The 17,669-nt window shown below is 36.9% G+C and overlaps 1 protein-coding gene across 7 annotated transcripts in view; it reads right to left on the bottom strand.

The window, feature by feature from the left end:
• The window catches only part of GRM1 (glutamate metabotropic receptor 1), a 395,756-nt gene extending 383,975 nt beyond the window's left edge, over nt 1–11,781 (bottom strand). For 5 of the 7 annotated variants that reach the window (XM_077896175.1, XM_077896203.1, XM_077896227.1 and 2 more), the window contains exons 1-2: nt 11,648–11,781; nt 9,166–10,193 (exon numbers count right to left, since the gene is read on the bottom strand). In XM_077896175.1, the coding sequence (XP_077752301.1) occupies nt 9,166–9,880 (715 nt within the window). In that variant the 5' untranslated portion in view covers nt 9,881–10,193; nt 11,648–11,781. Of the gene's footprint in view, nt 1–9,165; nt 10,485–11,612 lie in introns of those variants that run through there. The other 2 variants (XM_077896184.1, XM_077896194.1) reach the window with 2 other exon arrangements.
• Nucleotides 11,782–17,669: the final 5,888 nt, after the last annotated feature.

Raw genomic sequence — 17,669 nt, 5'->3', positions numbered from 1 at the left:
TTATATTTACTTCATACCCGCTCACTTAAATTAAGGACATCTGCTTATTTAAGATTGGGATAGCCTGGGCAGCCCCGGTGGCGCAGCGGTTTAGCGCCGCCTGCAGCCCGGGGTGTGATTCTGGAGACCAATCTAGTGATTCTGGAGACCAATCGATTCCAATTGAGTCCCACATCGGGCTTCCTGCATGGAGCCTGCTTCTCCCTCTGCCTGTGTCTCTGCCTCTCTCTTGCTCTCTCTGAATGAATAAATAAATAAATCTAAAAAAAATATTAAAAAAAAGATTGGGATAGCCTGACAACAATAATAATATCTCATATTTATCTAGCTCTATCTCATCTGCACAATAGACTTAAGGGATTGTTTTTATACATTTTATCCTGATGGCTCTCTAAGCATGGCTAATTCTGTGAACCCATTGGGCCCATCCTATCCCTGATCCCTGGAATCCAGCTCTAGGTATCCTTTTTAAATCTTCTCATCCTTCTGTACTATACACAACCCCTGATCACTTGCTATAGAGATGGTACCATAGAGACATCTGAGTAAGTGTTATCTCCCACTCTTGACCACAGCCTGCACAGGGATGGAATTCTTTTTTCTTTCATTAATAAGGGTCTCCTTTCTGATCTTTATATTTCTGTACTGAGGGGGATGGGGAAAAAATGAAGCCTCACCTAGAGTTTCATATGGAATGTACATCTAAAGTTGAAAGTTCATTTTCTCTAAGAAATGAGTTTTCTTATTAGACGGTAACAAGCACAAATATGGAGGTAGAGCTACATAGATCCAAGGAAGAAATCAGATCAAGTAAGAAAATGGCTTTATCCAAGATTTCCAGAGAAATGTGAAGATCAGGTAAGTTGGGAGCAAGAAAAGTTGAAAAGAAGAGGCTTCTATTGTTCAGAGGCTTCCTGATATTTAAGAGGTCAGAGATAGAACAGTTCTTGGTGATATCAAAGTGCCAGAGCATGGTCAGAGTAAGTGAGTTGCTGAAGTGAAGGGAAAGGAGACAAAGTTGGTGTCACTGAACTAAGAGGTTAGATATCAGTGAGTCACACACATGAATATTGGAACCAACCAGAAGTATGGCAAGAGTCAATATTGAAAGGAGGACTATCAGCAATAAGAATAAGTTGTCAGTGACAGAAGAGTCTCCTGGAAGGTACTAAATGACAGCAGCAAAGTTGGGAGGAATGTAGCATGGCTGAATGATATAAACCTCACAGGAGAGAGGAATGTATGAGGGTGATTCATGCTGTTTAAAAACAATCAATCAAACAAACAAACGAGCTTTGGTTCAAAAAAAGTATCTAACACAAAGTTGAATTAGTCTTGGCTTTGTTATGAACAAATATGGTCTTGAGCAAGTCATGTTATTTTCCTCAGCATTTGTTTTCTTATTTGTAGCATGAGAAAGATTCTTAAAATCTACAGAACATGCTGCACTTCTAACCATGAATTTCATTTTTGTCTCCTGTTACCAGATTTTGGGTCATAAATCTATACCTGATTACCTGATTTCATGGACTTGCTCAATATTTATCAGCTAACAAGGGCCAATGTCTTAAGAATCTGTCCCTTTGGTGGCAGTTTAGCAAAAGCAGGTAAAAGTTAGGTGTATATACCATCTCCTTTTTCTCTGAAACACTGTTATGAGGTAAATAATATAGTAGTGATCATTCCCACTTTGCAAATAAAACTGAAATGAACATATGGTATTTCCCATAGTCTTTTGTGTATTTATTTTTTCAAATGATTAACTTTTTGCATATATATGTATGTCTCTTCTGACAAACTATGGGACCCCTGAGGATAATAATAGTAATAGCAATAATAATAATTATAATTCCTTTAATTTATGTATTCTTAGTACCAACACCAGTGTCTGACACATAATAGACATATGTGCTTACCAGTGTATAAATGATCATGTCTTCATTAGAACACAAAATAAATTACTTGGTAATTTAAAATTTTCTCCCCCAAAACTTTTTGTACTCTAGGTGCTAATTTAGGCTTTTATCTGAATCATTTAGATAATTACCTTGAATCTTCAATTTCCTGGCCATGAAGTGACCAGATTAGATAATTCTAAAATTGATAAATGAGAATTTCTACCTAAACCACTAAATTCTCTTCATGAAAACATTAACACCATATTTGGTACGACAATGCTTCAAAGTCTAAGAAAGCAAAACTTCCCATGAGACTGAAGGGTCTTAAAATTATAATTTTTCTTATAAATTCAGATCTCAAATGTTATATGGACAGTCATAGAGAACAACTAGGCATGAAAAGTAAATAGAATAACTAAATTTGGACACATTAATTACATAAATATTCCTACATAAAAATTTTAATGATAGCACTTTGATGGATAAGGCAGCCACATCCTTTTGGCTTTATGTCTCAGCCTGATTCTGTTTTGCAAGCATAGCCTCTCTAAAACCTTCTCCCACTGAAATGTTGCTTCCAATCTAATATCAGAACACATGAATTGTGCGTTGTTTTTCTTGTGGTTGTAGGTGCTCAATAAAGTATTCCATCCTCCACTGTGATTTCCCAGCCCTCTGTGGTCTTATGATGGGGCATGCTGAATATATGGCTTCTGACAAATCTCTCCATGATGATACCACTGTAGCCATTACCAGGAAAGTCATCTATAAATCCACCAGTCATTGTATATTAGCACCATAGATCACGAGGAGAAAAATTGTAGTGCCTGAAGAGAAATGGCAACTGCCAAACAACATGATAGAAACATAAAAGAGGAATTGCCATCCCCATCTACCCCATGCAGGCCAACTATTTGTTCCAAAGCTAATGAAGTGACAGGGTGATTGGTGGCACAGAGGAATGGAGAAGAGTTCTGTCTGTCTCAAAGTAATGAAGATGTCTCCTTTTTTTTATCCTTGTATTTCTCCTTGATCCTTTGCACATGGTAGCTATTTGCTAAATACTGATTAAATAACTTACAAAATGGTTTAATATGGTTACAAATGGTTTCCTATAATGGTCTAGCCAATATAGGAAAAATAACAAATATAGAAACTCAAAAGTATAGCAATCTGGTACCATTTTCAGTAGGAATAAATGCCCTTATGTTTTTCAACAGGCTTCAAAATTACCACTGTATCCCAGCACATGTAACGATAATCATAATGATTACTTTGTATATTTTTAGAAAGATCTATAAATCTAGCACTCTTTTTTTAAAAGTCAGAAGACTGTATGGTATAGTTTGCAAAGATCACCTTGTAAAGTGTTTAAGAAGTAAAGTACAGCATAGGGAATACAACAAATAATATTATAGTAACTTTGCATAGTGATAGAGGATAACTAGACCTATGGAGATTATCACTTAATAATGTATGAAAACATCAAATAACTATATTGCACACCTGAAACTAGTAGAATAATGTATATAAGCTACAATTCAATTTTTAAAATGTAAAAAGTTGGAGTTTAAAGAAGCCAACTCTCAAGTAACCAGGTAAGTCAGCTAGAGAATCAAGGTTCTGGATGAATAAGGTTTTATTTGGATGTGAACACTTTTTTAAAATCATAAGTAGAATACTTCATAACTATCCCCGGCTTTACTTTTGTCCATATATCAATGCTTGCTAATAATGTGTGTGCCTTTAGCTAAAGTACACATTGAATTAAATATATTAAATCTTAGTTCATGCTTTAAACCTAAAGAATCATGGTTTTAAAAACTACTCATGTCATGCCTGTAAATTACATCAAAATTCTCCATGACTGCAAGACAAAAAACAGTTCAAAATCCTCCTTGTCCCTGACAAAGGAACACCTTTTATTGTTCCCAGCTATTTCAACAGCCTAGTACATAGAATTCCATGCAACTAACATTTTCATAGTTTCCCCCTTCCATTTAATAGATTTCCTTTATATGTTTCAGTAAAATTCATGTTAATTATCTTTGAATCACATCAAACTCTACTTGGGCATATCTTTCTTGAAACCAAAACTCTTTGGCACATGCTTCAAGATTCTCCACTTTTTATCCTTATATCAATAAACAGTCACAGAGTCACAGAATATAGGAAACCACATTTGAGTTGCTATCTTTATTATTAGTTCTTGGATCACACTCTCCACTCGAGCCAAGTTAACCCACTTACTTTATCCCCTATAGGGACATTCTTACTATTGCTTCTAACTTTTGCAAATATAATATTAAACAAAATTCTTTTCTCTGGATTTTTTTCTAGCTAATTACAGTCACCAATATTTTCTTTTAATGTTCCCTAAACATGTATAAACTCATGTATCTAAATGTCTACGTGTATCTTTTACTTGTTTTACATGTGTTCAAACTGTACCTCTTTTATAGTGTAAAGTACTTAATAACTGAGACCAGGTCTTCAAATTTTTTATATACACCTTTTGGTATAGTAAATCTTCAATTAGAGTTGAATATCTGATGGCTTTTCATTTAAATTACCTATATTGATATATTTATCTATAAAGTGGTATGGTGCATATTGGAAAAGCATACTGTCAAGGAAATTAATAAAGGCTGAGTGACCACCAGAGTTAGACAGGAAGTAGTTTGCTGGTGATGAACATAGGATTTTATGCTTGACCCTTTCTTACTTAGTTTTGATGTATATAATTAAATCCTAAAGGACATAAAGCTGATCCTAAGATGATGTTAAAATGAATTAAATAATCAAATCCCAGAACTTACTGATAAGGTAGATTTAAGCTAATAATTTTACATTTAAAAGGAAATAAAAAGCAAAGTCCTACTCTGAAAAAAATAACAATATCAATATGAATAACTGCCCAAGCATAAAAAGTAGGAGATATGACCCAGCAGTAGTACATATCTTTTAAAAGACTTCTGGATAATAACTTATCTAAGACCTACTCGAGTTGTCTGTGATGATGCAGGAATTAAAAACTCAAATAAATCGGTGAGAGAACTGGTGAGGTATAGCATAAAGGACAGAGAATTTATTGATGACAAATATCACATGGAACAGGAATTTAAGTTGTTTTTGGATGATTCCCAGTGGTTGATGGAGAATTAGTGGAAATTTCAGGGAGTCGAATCATTATATACAAAAGCTGACTAATAGGTGAAATTCTGCTTCTGAATTTAAGTCCTATATTCTCCCACTCTCACTAGAAATCCTAATCACAAATAGGAAACTCAGAGCATATGGGAACTACTTTTTGGCAAAGATAGTGGTGTTTTAATCATCTTTAGTTGGTTGACCTAAATAACCTTTGAAGACACTCCCATGGCTTATTTTGTGACAAAAATAGAGTAATTTATTAAAGTAACTTATTGTGAAATAGTTTGAAATCAAGATAAGAAAGATGTGAAAAAAGTTGCTGGTGCATAGGTAGAAAATATGGTATTTAGTAGAAATAAAATTCTTATATGTACCTTCAGTAGCTAAAGTAATATTTCACTGACCCTGGAGGATTTTCGTCTGATGTCATTAGACTTTTAGAGTATGTTTTATATCAAATAGAAAAAAGGCTTCTAATAAGTAAAGGATGAAATTTTGAAAGCTCCCAAAAAGGGCAATTTCACATAAAATGTAAGCATCAAAAAAAGGTGCACTACAATGAAAATGTAACTGTAAACAAAAAAGCACCTTATAGTGAAGAGTACTGTATAGGAGCATAATTAAATTCTTTATCATAACAATACTCACCTGACCCTATGAGACAAAACACTGACAGAGAAAGGCTTAACACAAGTGAAAATGTATCCAATCAAAAAAAATTTTTTGAAGCTACAAATTCAGGGAACATTCTTTATTGGACTTGCTCAATGCTCTTAACGTAATCAACTAGAAGTATTTTAAAGTATTGCTTTCTATAACTTTTTGAAATAAGTTTCATTCTTGATGGGGAATCTGCATTTCATTCCAAGGATGAAATTCAGTGTCCTTGGCCAAGATATTCTTCACAGAAGTAGGCTATTTTTGTATTTTATGCTTAGCATATTTAAAGACACATACTTCAGGTGAGCAGCTTGCTCCAAAATCCACTCAATTTTTACTTGTGAATAAAGCTCAATCATTCAGTACCCATCCTACCTCAATATTCTCCTCAAGAACCAATCCTGGAAGTTTTCTGGAGAGCCCACTGCAGGTAACCACATGTACACCAATTCTCTTTTGAGTCAAGGAAACTGACAGCTGTCATGGCCAGAGGATAAGTGTGGCACAAATTATGTGGGAGAAGACTGAAAAGCACATAAAAAAATATAACAACAGAATTCTAGCTGGATTAAAAAATAAACAACAAACAGAAAATATCTCCAGGCTTAACTGCAACATAAAATAAAATAATAAAAGGATATAAAAACAATTCAAATAACAGGATGCCCCAACTGTGATTGTAAAGTCCATCAAAATTAACCATGGAAATGAAGATACACCAGCCTAGTCACTTGATTATTAACTGTACCATCCTAACTTCTAATTAAAAAAGAAAAAAAAAAGATGATAAATTGGCTAATTTGGAAAGGAGAGGTGAAGGTCACTGGAGGTTCCAGAATTTCTAAGCTCCAAATTGCTAATATCCAAACTGGCCTCTTTCCTGAATAGTGCCCAGATGGCAGAGACACCACCGATATGTGGTCTTAGCTTCTTTTTGACAAGGAACTGTCACCAGTAGGTGACCCCATCAGTCTGAAGGCAGGAAAATTACTAAATGATGCAAGAAAATGCCTGCAGGCCAGTACACCATGAGTCCCTGAGATGAGCAGGAGGGCAGAACCTTAGGAAAAATGAATTTTCAGTTGGAGCTTATACAAAAGAGACTGTTATCTTTCTTTGCAGATAGAAGAAAATAAAATCAATTTAGTTTCCACAGATATTATGTCTAATAAAAGAAACAAATTCTCCTTTAGAGTAAGGCCATATAAAAAAGGCAAGGTGAATGGTGTAAACTCTTGGTAATAGACACCAAAGTTAGCTCTATTGCTGTTCTATGAACACAATGTAGTCTGGAGTCAACTACTATAATACCATGGAGACATTATCTCTGCCACACACATCAGTCAAAAGGCAGAAAGGAAATAAAGTAATTCAAAGTAATATAAGGGTGAAATTGTAATGTGAGTCCTTCCTGAACAAAATTGGCAAATTCAAGTCCAATTAATTTTCCAAAAACATAGTTCTACTTGTCAGAAAGCAACTCACTATTAGCAATTATTTTTAAGCAAAATGATGGAACTGGAAAACAAATTGAAGTTTATCTTCTCTCTACTCTTCTCTGTTCCAAAATAGATAAATATTATATTAAAACATGGAAAATAAAACTAGTGTATAAAAGTATGAAGTATTACCTCTAGATAGAGGAATTTGTACCTCTTATCTCTATAAACAATTAAACCTAGCTTAATGGAGAGAATTATTTAATATATGTCACATTCCATCTAGATTTCACTGTTCCCTTTTAGAGAGATCTAATGCTGATAACTAACACATCTTGAATTTATGCTTTCAAGCTGTTCTGCCTAAACACTAGAGAAAACTATATTAAGCATTAAAGTATAGGAAATTAACAGTAGACATTAATATGCACGAAATTAACATTTGAACCTAAAAGTGTGTCTTTAAAAAGTTATATGAGATTTTTGTTGGAAAAGGGATATGTCATTCATTATTAAAAATCAAGATTCAGAAACATGAGTCAGTTGTTAGAAGTCACAATATTGCAGCAGAAAGTTTTTTTTTTCCAAAAGCAAACTCTGAAATTATAATGTATTATTCTACATTATTTTTGTTTGTCCTGAAAGCTCTGCTCCCTTTATAATATTAAATCATTGGTTTTCATTAACAATCACCATATAACCACTTCAGTAAGAATGCTTCTTCATTTCTAAAATCAGACTTCACACCAGTAACTGAATATTGTGTAACTGTTAAAAGAATATGAAGTCATACCTTTCTTTCTTGGCCTTTTTTTTCAATAATTTGATAGTAAGAAATATGAATGCAGCAATATTCTCAAGATTCTCTTCTATATGTCAGCATATATACACGAACTGTTCTAGGCATTAATGTTTAAATCAGGCTCTTGGTTTCTTCAGAAACATAAGCATATAAGAGAGTTAAGAGTAGTTGACTCAAAAGTCTCATTTTATCCCCAAATGTATACAGGTCCCTCTCAGAGGAGGAGAGTAAAAGAAATATTTATAAGAAATACTTTGTGAATTTATGTGAGTAAAACCATAAAAATCAATGTTTTTAATCTTAAGTAAATCTATTTCATTTTTAAAAGCCATTTTAAGACAAATGTCTACTATCCTTTTATTAGTAATTGATCTAACTAAATTCTAATAAGCAAAGTCATTGTGTAAGAAGAAAAATACTAGACCAAAACTCAAATCCAAGAAGTCACCAGTGCTATTTCTCAAAAACAAGAAAATTCTTGGGAGGAGTGATGACATCTGGACAATTTTAACATATGTAATAGAAAATAAATGGTTTAAACTATTTACTTTTCAAAAAATAAAATAAACTATTTGCTTTTCCATTGTATCTCAGACACTCCAGAATTTGAAATAAGTTTCTGATATATGGAGGGAGATGACTGCATTAATCCAACATTCACAGGTGAGCTTTGGATGTGAAACAAGGGCCATATTAAGACAAAGAACCTTCAGCTGTTCAAGACAAGATCAAGCTTTCGAACCCAATGCAGGGGACAGCATGGTGTGGTTTCTTTTTTTTTTTTTTTTTTTTTTTTTTTGGTTTTGTATTTGTTTTCCTAATTGCTCATATTGGATTAGTCTACTAAGCTTGGGAAAATCATAGCCAGTCTCTTAACAGGAGTACACCACCTTGGGCAAACAAGCCTTTCAAACACAAACTCAGAATGTGAAGGTAGATATCTAAGTCCAGAAATTACAGTTGAACACTGTTTATGGAGAGTTCGTATCTTATAGGCTCCTCCTATCCCCCAAACACCACTGGACACAGTTTTCCTACACCATTATTACAGAATGAGGATAAGAGGCAATGGCTTGGTGGGTGTGTACTGACAAGGGGTGAAGTGTGTTTCCCACAATGCTGTTAATAGACAGACAATACTAGGATCACGATGGCACATCATGCAACGGACTCGCTTTTCTCTGTACCTTTCTTTCCCAAATGCAATGCCTACCTTCTGTGTGGACTGCAGAGACATAGGTCCAATTGTAACGTTTGACTATGTCAAGCATTGCCCTTGCTTGCAAAGTGTCAGAAGGGACAACCCTCAGGAAGTATTTGTACAAAGTTTTGTCACTCAGGTCGATGCTCGTAGCAGAATATGCAATCTGGGGGATGTCGAAGAGCTGAAGCAGGTTCTGCACTTGAATGGCTACGGAGCTGGAGCCCGGGCCGATCACTCCCGCAATAGGCTTCTTAGTCCTGCCTGAGGGGAGGGACTGGCCGTCAGGCAGGCACCGGTTGAGCCCATCCTTTTCGTCTCGAATGGAAATCAGAGAGTCCCTGATGAACTCAATGCTCTGCTCCAGAGCCACGGAGGAGTGCCAGCAGGAGTCTCGGATCTCACTGCCCAGAGTGATATTGGGCAGGAGGACGGGGTCCGCGTTAATCTTATCCAACGTATGGAACATGGCCTCCACTCTCTGGATGCCGTACTGCTCCCGGATCTCCCCACACTTCCTCTCGGGCACCTTCTCGGCCGGGGGCTGGTGGTGGACTGAAAAGAGGGCCCCAATGATGACATCTCCGTCCATTCTGGCCACCGAGCGCTGAGACGAGGCTTCCGCCAGCAACACTTCCCTGCCGGGTCCCCTAGGAAGAAGGGACACCTCCAAAAAGATCGCCGGGAAAAAAACCAAGAGGAGCCGGACCATTGTGCTGAGGACCATTGTGCTGTCCGTAGCCAGCCCGCCGCGCTCCCACGCGGGTCCTGCCAGCCGCCTCTGCGGGCTCGCAACCGAGACAGATGCCCGACGCCTGCCTCTCCCAGCTGGGTCCTGCGGGCCAGCACCGCCGGTCCGACACTTTCGCCGCCTGCACCCCCGCCTCCTTCTCCTCCTCCTTCTCCTCCTGGGCCTCCAGGACCACCTCCTTGTCCTGGAGGCGTTTCTAGGGGAATTCGAGCCCCCTTCTTCTCCCGTGCATCAAAGTAAACTGGTCACGAGTACAATGGGCGTCGTGGTGGCAGCCGTGAGCTGGACGCTGCCGACAAAAAAGGATGAAAAGCAAAGCTCCGTTATCACAGGACCTTTTTCAAAACTCCGGGCCAGTGATGTTAATAGTTGCCCGGTCCATTTCATTCCAGCACATCAAGGTATCGGCTGGAGGGACGGCTTGGGAGGCAGCTATGGTCAGGGCGGAGGACGGTGCGTCCTGCCCGCAGTGCCCTCAGCGGTCCCTGGAGGCGCAAAGCCCCGCCGACCCTCCCCTTCCTCCAGCTGCAAGCCTTTTCCAGGACCCCAAATACCCATTACGCTTACAGGCTTGAGGGGGGAAAGGGAATAAAATGGAGGAGGAGCTAAATCGTTTAACCCACGAGAACTTTCCGGATTTGAAAAGATCAACTTTTCCCAGAAGAAATTTGGAAACTCATTATGAAGGTGGAAGCATTACTTCAAGATGAACACAAGAAAGGAATGTGCCTTTTACTTTAACTGCTAGGGGTTGAAGAGACCTCAACATACAAACCGAGTAGTAAATATAATTTGCCAGGTTGAGGAAATCCATATTAGTTACTAAGGCAACGCCTGGTAAAGTCTCGGCATGTCGGAGTTTGGTATGTCTCCCACACCCTCCCCCCTCCACCACCACCCCACACTTATCCGAGAAGTCAGGCTTACTGTAGATGTTCAGGGAGAAAGGGTGCAGATAAGGTAACTTGTTTCCCGCGATGGAGGGTGGAGGGACGAGGTGGAGGGGGGCCCCTGCACTCGCCTAAATTGGGACCTTTGGCTTTGCACATTTCTAGAAAGGGAACGGAGGGGAGCTTCCGTGTAGCTCTTGCAGCGGTAGCCCAAGCCTGGCCGCGTTCAGAACCCTGGACAGTGCTCAGTCCAGCTGCAAACACATTCCCCCGCAGGACCAGGAGGGGACGCCTTGATCAGCGAGTTGCAATTCTTTGACCCCCTCCTAATCCCTGACTTTGCTCTTTTAACCCTCCTCCCTGAATTCTTTACACACACACACACACACACACACACACACACACACACACACACCCCTCCCCTAGCCTCCCACCTCCCCTCCATTCTCATTCTCTTCGTCTTGGAGCCAGGGCTCCTGCAGGTATGTTCAAACCCGTCTGCTTCGGGGGCAGAGGCGCCAAATCTCAGCCGCCTGTGGGGCTGAAGTTGGCTCCCTCTCGTTCCTCCCAGCTCCCTTTCTCAAGGTGAGAATCGGACGAAAAGGAACTAAGGGAGCGGGCGGAGAGCAAGAGCACAGGACGTGAGCCAGGCCAAAGGAGGAAGACAACCCAGGCATCCATGGGTCCCGACACTTCCCAAGGATGCTAGACTAAAAGAAATAAGCGGAAGATGCCCCTGGGACCAGGAGGAAATCCCATAGATGGGGACTGTGTCTGCCAATGTGGGTGGGTTTCACCGCCCGGAAGTGTCTGCTCACCTGGATCTGCTTGGAGAATTGGACTTGAGACGTACCTGAGTCCGGGTAGACAGCGCTACGGTCCTCGGGCCAGAACACCGCTCGGGCCACGCTCGGTTCGGGGACGCCTCAGCTCTAATCCAGACGGTGCAAGGATGCGATCTGGGCTGTACACTAGTGCCCTCTTTCTTCAGCACTATTTTACCGCAAGGAAAAAAAGAGGGAGGGGGAGGGGGGAAAAACAGGTCACCCAAGGCTTGTCTATTATCTCATGCATAAAAATCAGTGGTTGGATGGAGGGGGGAGGGAAAGAAGGCTAGGGAGAAATGAGACAAATTAATTTCTCTACTACCAGAGGGTTCTTAAAGAAACTGTCAGATATATAAATAGTCAGATCTGGCAAAAGGAGTGGGGAGCTTCTTAGGCTGCTTTAGGTGAATATTCTTTGTATATATTTCAAGGACCCAAATATATTTTCCCTGAAGTAAAGCCCCTACTTGAGGGAAACAGAATTAATACATGTGTAGACATCTAGAGAAAGTCTATTAGTAGGCTGCAGGGGAAAGGCTGCATAGGGTGGGAGTAGGGAAAGGAGAGATATGCACATCAGGAATCAAGGTAAGCCAAAGGAAGAGAAGCAAACATTGGCTGCATTTTCCAGGTCAAGATGTAACTAAATTGAGATGAAAGTCAAGTCACACGAAAACACTGGAGTGAAAAACACTTATCCAAATTCCTCCCAGGCTGCTATCACCCTCCCGACAGGTCTCCAGTGTTGGTTCTTACTGTGTGAAAAGTGGAAGTTAAATCACATTCCTCTGGGAACATGTTGGCTGAGCAGAATGTGTCCCAGCTGCTTCAGAGGGGAAAGTGACAGTGTGCCTTTCCACTCTTGTTCAAGGCTTTCTATTTGTGTCAACTCCAGAGAAGAGAGATCAGCTTATGTGGGTCCCTTATAATCACCTTGCTTGTGTCATCATTATTCTATGGACTGGTGCCATGTCCAGCTGGAAGGGACAAACCACACATGGTATTTTTAAATACTTTTTTTAGTGTGTTCCATGAAACTTAAGAAAGGAAACAATATCTCCTGTCCAGAACAGATTCTCTTTCTCATTCTGGTTCTGCTTTTATTCCCAAGTGTCAGATTTTTCTGGACTTTAATTAGACAACATAAGGAGGATTGGTTTTTCTTTTCTCTTTCCACAAATAATGCACTGAATCAGGTAATGGCCTTTAGACATAAAGGTTCTCAGTTCTGGAAGTAATAGTATATTTACTCAAGGAAAATAGGAAGAAGTCAGTTTCTCTCTTCACACATAGGGTAAAATGATTCTCTGCCTGTACCCTTAGAGAGATGTTTGCTCTAAGTAGAGCAGGCCAAAAGTGTTCACAGTGCATCGTATTATCTCACTTATTCTAATAGTCATTTAAGTTCCATTTTAGATAATGTTATTCTAGTAAGATAAACCTAAACATGATTTTCCTGGAATATTTCATAGACACAGTGAACATACAAAGATTTCTGTGCATATATAAACTATTAAATATGATTTGCAGGATTAGAGAAAGCAATGTCTCTGAAGTCCACATTTAGCTTCAGTGTGTACTCTTCAAAGCTGAATATTTTTAATACATTGCATTGACATAGTTTGGGAAAGAATCTGCTACTGGGGGAATAATTAATATTCATATTTATTTGTTCTTAATACAGTCCAAGTAAAAACTACACATTCAGGCTGGCTGAAACAAATCATTTTAAAGAGGAAGAACTTAGAGATTTTAACATAGAAGATTTATATGCATGTATAAATTAAATAGTGCAGGTGTTAAGAAAATTTTTAGTCTCAAAAGTCTTGACTCGATTTTATCAATTAAATTTATTGTTAATTACTTAAGACCCTTAGAAGGCACAAGGACAAAAATAAGTCAAGAAGAAGGCATTGAGAAAGAAGACAAGATTAGCCAAATATGCTCTTTCTTTCTGAAAATTAACACGTTATCAAAGCAGGGAGGGTGTAATACATGTACAGACAACTCAGGAAAGGTTCTATTAGTAAAAGTGAAGAAAATTACTAAGAGAATGAGTTACATACAAATTAACAAATATAGGTGAATGCATTAATATAAGCATATATACTAATTTATAGGAGTTCAAAAAATGTTAAAGGTCCATGAATGCAGAAATGCTGTCAGTGTGAATATTTATTCAGTGCTAGTAGTGTAGAATATTACATTCAGTATGTGATTTTGCAAGGTAGAAAGTGTTATGAGTATTTTGATTTGGGAGATCTATTTTATACAAAATGCAGTGGAGATTGAGTGAAAGATCACCCAAATACTATCTTAAGACAATGATTTAAGGTGTGGCTGTAACAATAAAGACCAAAAAAAAAATGCTCATTGTTCTTATATGGTAATGAAACAACATTATCCATAAACAAAATTGTGTCACTCTCCTTAAGAATGTATACACAATTTTCATTGCTCTCTGATCATAAAGGATATCATAGAAGAACTGGTCTAGATTTTAAATAAGCAAAAGGATGTAAAATTTTCCTCATGAATTCAGTTAAAGATTCATATTTTTCAAAGTGAGCAAGAATAAGATTTTTTAAAAAAGAAAAAGATGGATAAGTTAACTACATCTTCCAAATTATAGTGTACCTTAGGGGGTGCTTTGAAAAATAGTTTACACAGTCATTGGAATATGGAAGTGAAGCATACACAAGAGGTAATAGACTTATAACTGAAGAGGCAGTACTGACTGAACATAGAAATGGGATCAAAGAAGGTCTTTGTAGAAAATTGATTTGTGGAAAATTGATATGTATTGTATTACTAAGGAAATATAATTATGTTCAAGTAGATCAATGTTGTGGAAAGCAAATACCATGGTTTTCCATAAAATAACATGTTCCATGGACAATTAATTTAATCTAGTGTTACATTTCTTATATTCTTATATTTAATTCATGGGTTCAGCAAGATAACTCAAGCCCCAATGAGATTTTTCAGTTTCTTTATCCAATTTTGTTTGTACATTGCTTAAATCAAGAAGGAAACTGCTATATCCTCATAGAATGCAATGCTCTGAAGCAAAGACAATAAAAATTATAAAATAAAATCCCTTTATTTTAGAAACTCAAAATATTGTTAGGAAACATGATTAACAAAGTAAACAAAATATTTTTAAAAAACTAAAATAAGCCAAATTTAATATACATTCAATTGATTTATTGGTCTGATTAATTAGGCTATAACTATAAATGCAGACATAGGACCAAAAGCATCAGTTTTCATGAGCAAAAAGAAATCAACACTGGCTCTGTGGACTCATTCAGATAGACTAGAAAGCATGCATTTTGCCACATAGTGTTCCATCACAAGTATCCAAACATTTATGTTTAAAGTATTAAAATGCTATTAAAGAGAATAAGGAAAACACAATTATTCTGAAAGCACAATAAGGGCTACAATCATTGCCTGCTTTATACCCTGCTGTATCCCATTGTCTAAAATAATGTCTGGTTCATAATAGGGGCTAAAATGTTTGTTGAATAAATGAATGGATATACTCTCCCAGAACACTAAAAATATTATCTTTTTTATGTCTTTCTTTAAAAGTATCAAAGCCAAGTAGTTTCTAGATATTTCTGAGTGATTCTTCTTATAATGTTAGAAGAGTAATTACTTTGCAACTATTTCTCAAGTGCAAGAGCTAACCTAATTAGTATTAAATCATTGGAAACATATTTATATTACAAATTTTGTTTCACTTGAAGTACTAAAATTTGTTCCAATTGTGAAGAAACCATTTTCATTATCGTACTGCATTTGCACCAATAGCAAATAAAAACTTAAAAATTTTATGAGGGAAAAAAGAAGATAATACATAAAGGGAACTTCACTTTTATCCAGTGTTGTGGTTATATGATTTGAAAATAACCACTTGAAAAGATTCTCAGAACCTGTAAAACAAGCATAGTATCCTAGTCCTGGAGAAGAGAAAATTGAAGAATTTGAAAATTCAAGAATCTGTTCCTTGCCTAAGCTTAGTGAACAAATCAAACTACTGTATCAAACTACATTTATTCCAAATTCATTAGTTCATAAAGACCAATGATATGGACTGAGGTGTTACTTATTTTCATTCTACTGATGAAATGTCTTTAAACTGATGCTCTCTTCTCAGAAAATGCTAAAGTGATAAAGAAAATGAATTTGAATTTCTTTCCTTTTGGGCCTTTCATCAGTTGAGGGCATAAGCATTACAGGTGATTGTTCTATTTGCTTAAAATAGCCATCTTTTATAACAGTTCTAATAACAGCAGTAACCTACTTGCATAGTCTCACAGTCAACTTCTGAACAATTAAGAAGGGAAAGTATCTAAATTTTCAAATCCAACAAAAGCCTTCATTAGAAAATGACTTATATTAATACAGTTCCACCTACACAAGAAATTAAATTATTATTCCTGTTTAAAAAGCAATATATTGTATTCCTACCTCACTGTAACAGAATATATACTACTTGGTTGTTATCTCTCCAGCACACCACCAAAATAGTGATCTACCTAAAACACAGCCCTTCTCCTTTCAACTTCATGGTTCAATATCTACAATATATCACAGTTGCTAATAGAATAATGTCTAAATTCCCCAACTTGGCAATCAAAATCCACTGAATGGGGAGGGGGTTCATTCAAGCAATACATAGTAACAATTTGTATCTATTCCTTCCCTTCTCTAAGGTGGACAAAGTTGGAAGTGAGCAGCTGACCAGAGAAAGCTGTCTCAAATGCTCCTGAGGAGGCATCAGAAGAACAAAGGCAAGTTTTGGAAAGTTTCCTAGGTAATTCTGATGTGACCTTTAATTGAAAGCTACTGACAAAATTTTATCCCATTCTCCTACTTACACTTTCTCTAACCAAATAAGCATTGCATTTTTCCATACTTAAGGTCATACCTCTCACTCCATAAATAAATAAATAAATAAATAAATAAATAAATAAATATTTACCCATCTTTCTTTTTTTTTCTACGTACTTGCCCTTCTTCAAATTTCATTTCAAATTCAGCTTATCCATGAAAGCTTCCAGTTCCAAAGGAAATCATGGGGAGAAGGGAGTGCTCATTTGGCATTTTTACGTGAGATGACACTGTAAATAATATTTCTCATTTCCTTAAATTTGTATTTTACCTAGCCTCATTCACAATTGCTGCTGTCACTTTCAAAATAGTGATTTAGGGCAGCTCAGGTGGCTCAGCAGTTGAGTGCCACCTTCAGCCCAGGGCGTGATCCTGGAGACCCAAGATCGAGTCCCACATCAAGCTCCCTGCTTGGAGCCTGCTTCTCCCTCTGCCTGTGTCTCTGCCTCTCTCTCTCTCTCCCTCTGTGTCTCTCATGAATAAATAAATAAATAAATCTAAAAAAAATAGTGATTTATCCCAACTATATTGCCATTAATAAAAATAATTTACTAATTATTTAATAAATAGTAATACATTTTTTAATATCATTAGTCTCAGTAAATAATCACCCTTTCAGTGTGGATTCAATTTTCTGGGAGTGGACAATTGTTACCAAAATTATTAAATAATAAAAAGTAACCAAATTCCTTGAAGAGAGAGAACTATGTCTTGCTCACAATTCACTCTCTAAAACCTTAAGAGAAAAGAAAAACAAAAACCTTAAAGAGTAGCTATAACTCAACAAGTATTTGTTGAATAAATGGATAAGTTTTGGATCATAAATGAAATGTGATTCTAAAGAAATTATATTTCTTTGGCTCTAAGAACAATTTCTGAAGAGTGGGTCCAAAAATATTTGAGCAACTGCAAAATCATTGACTTTCTGAATGAAGTAACGGTCATTTGGATAAAAATATGAATCAAAGTCTATATTTTTTAATTATCATTATTTTTGGTCACATAATTATATGATTTATTGGGGGTTATTTAGGAAATAATGATTAAAATTTAAAACTTCATACACTATTTGATTTAAATTTTATTTTTAAAAAACATGCAAGATGCATATACAACTAAAGGAAATTACATCAAAATATTAACAGT

This window comes from Canis aureus, chromosome 1 (genome assembly GCF_053574225.1).
Source record: "Canis aureus isolate CA01 chromosome 1, VMU_Caureus_v.1.0, whole genome shotgun sequence".
Taxonomy (NCBI): Eukaryota; Metazoa; Chordata; class Mammalia; order Carnivora; family Canidae; genus Canis; species Canis aureus.
This window is presented reverse-complemented; position numbering and strand designations above follow the sequence as displayed.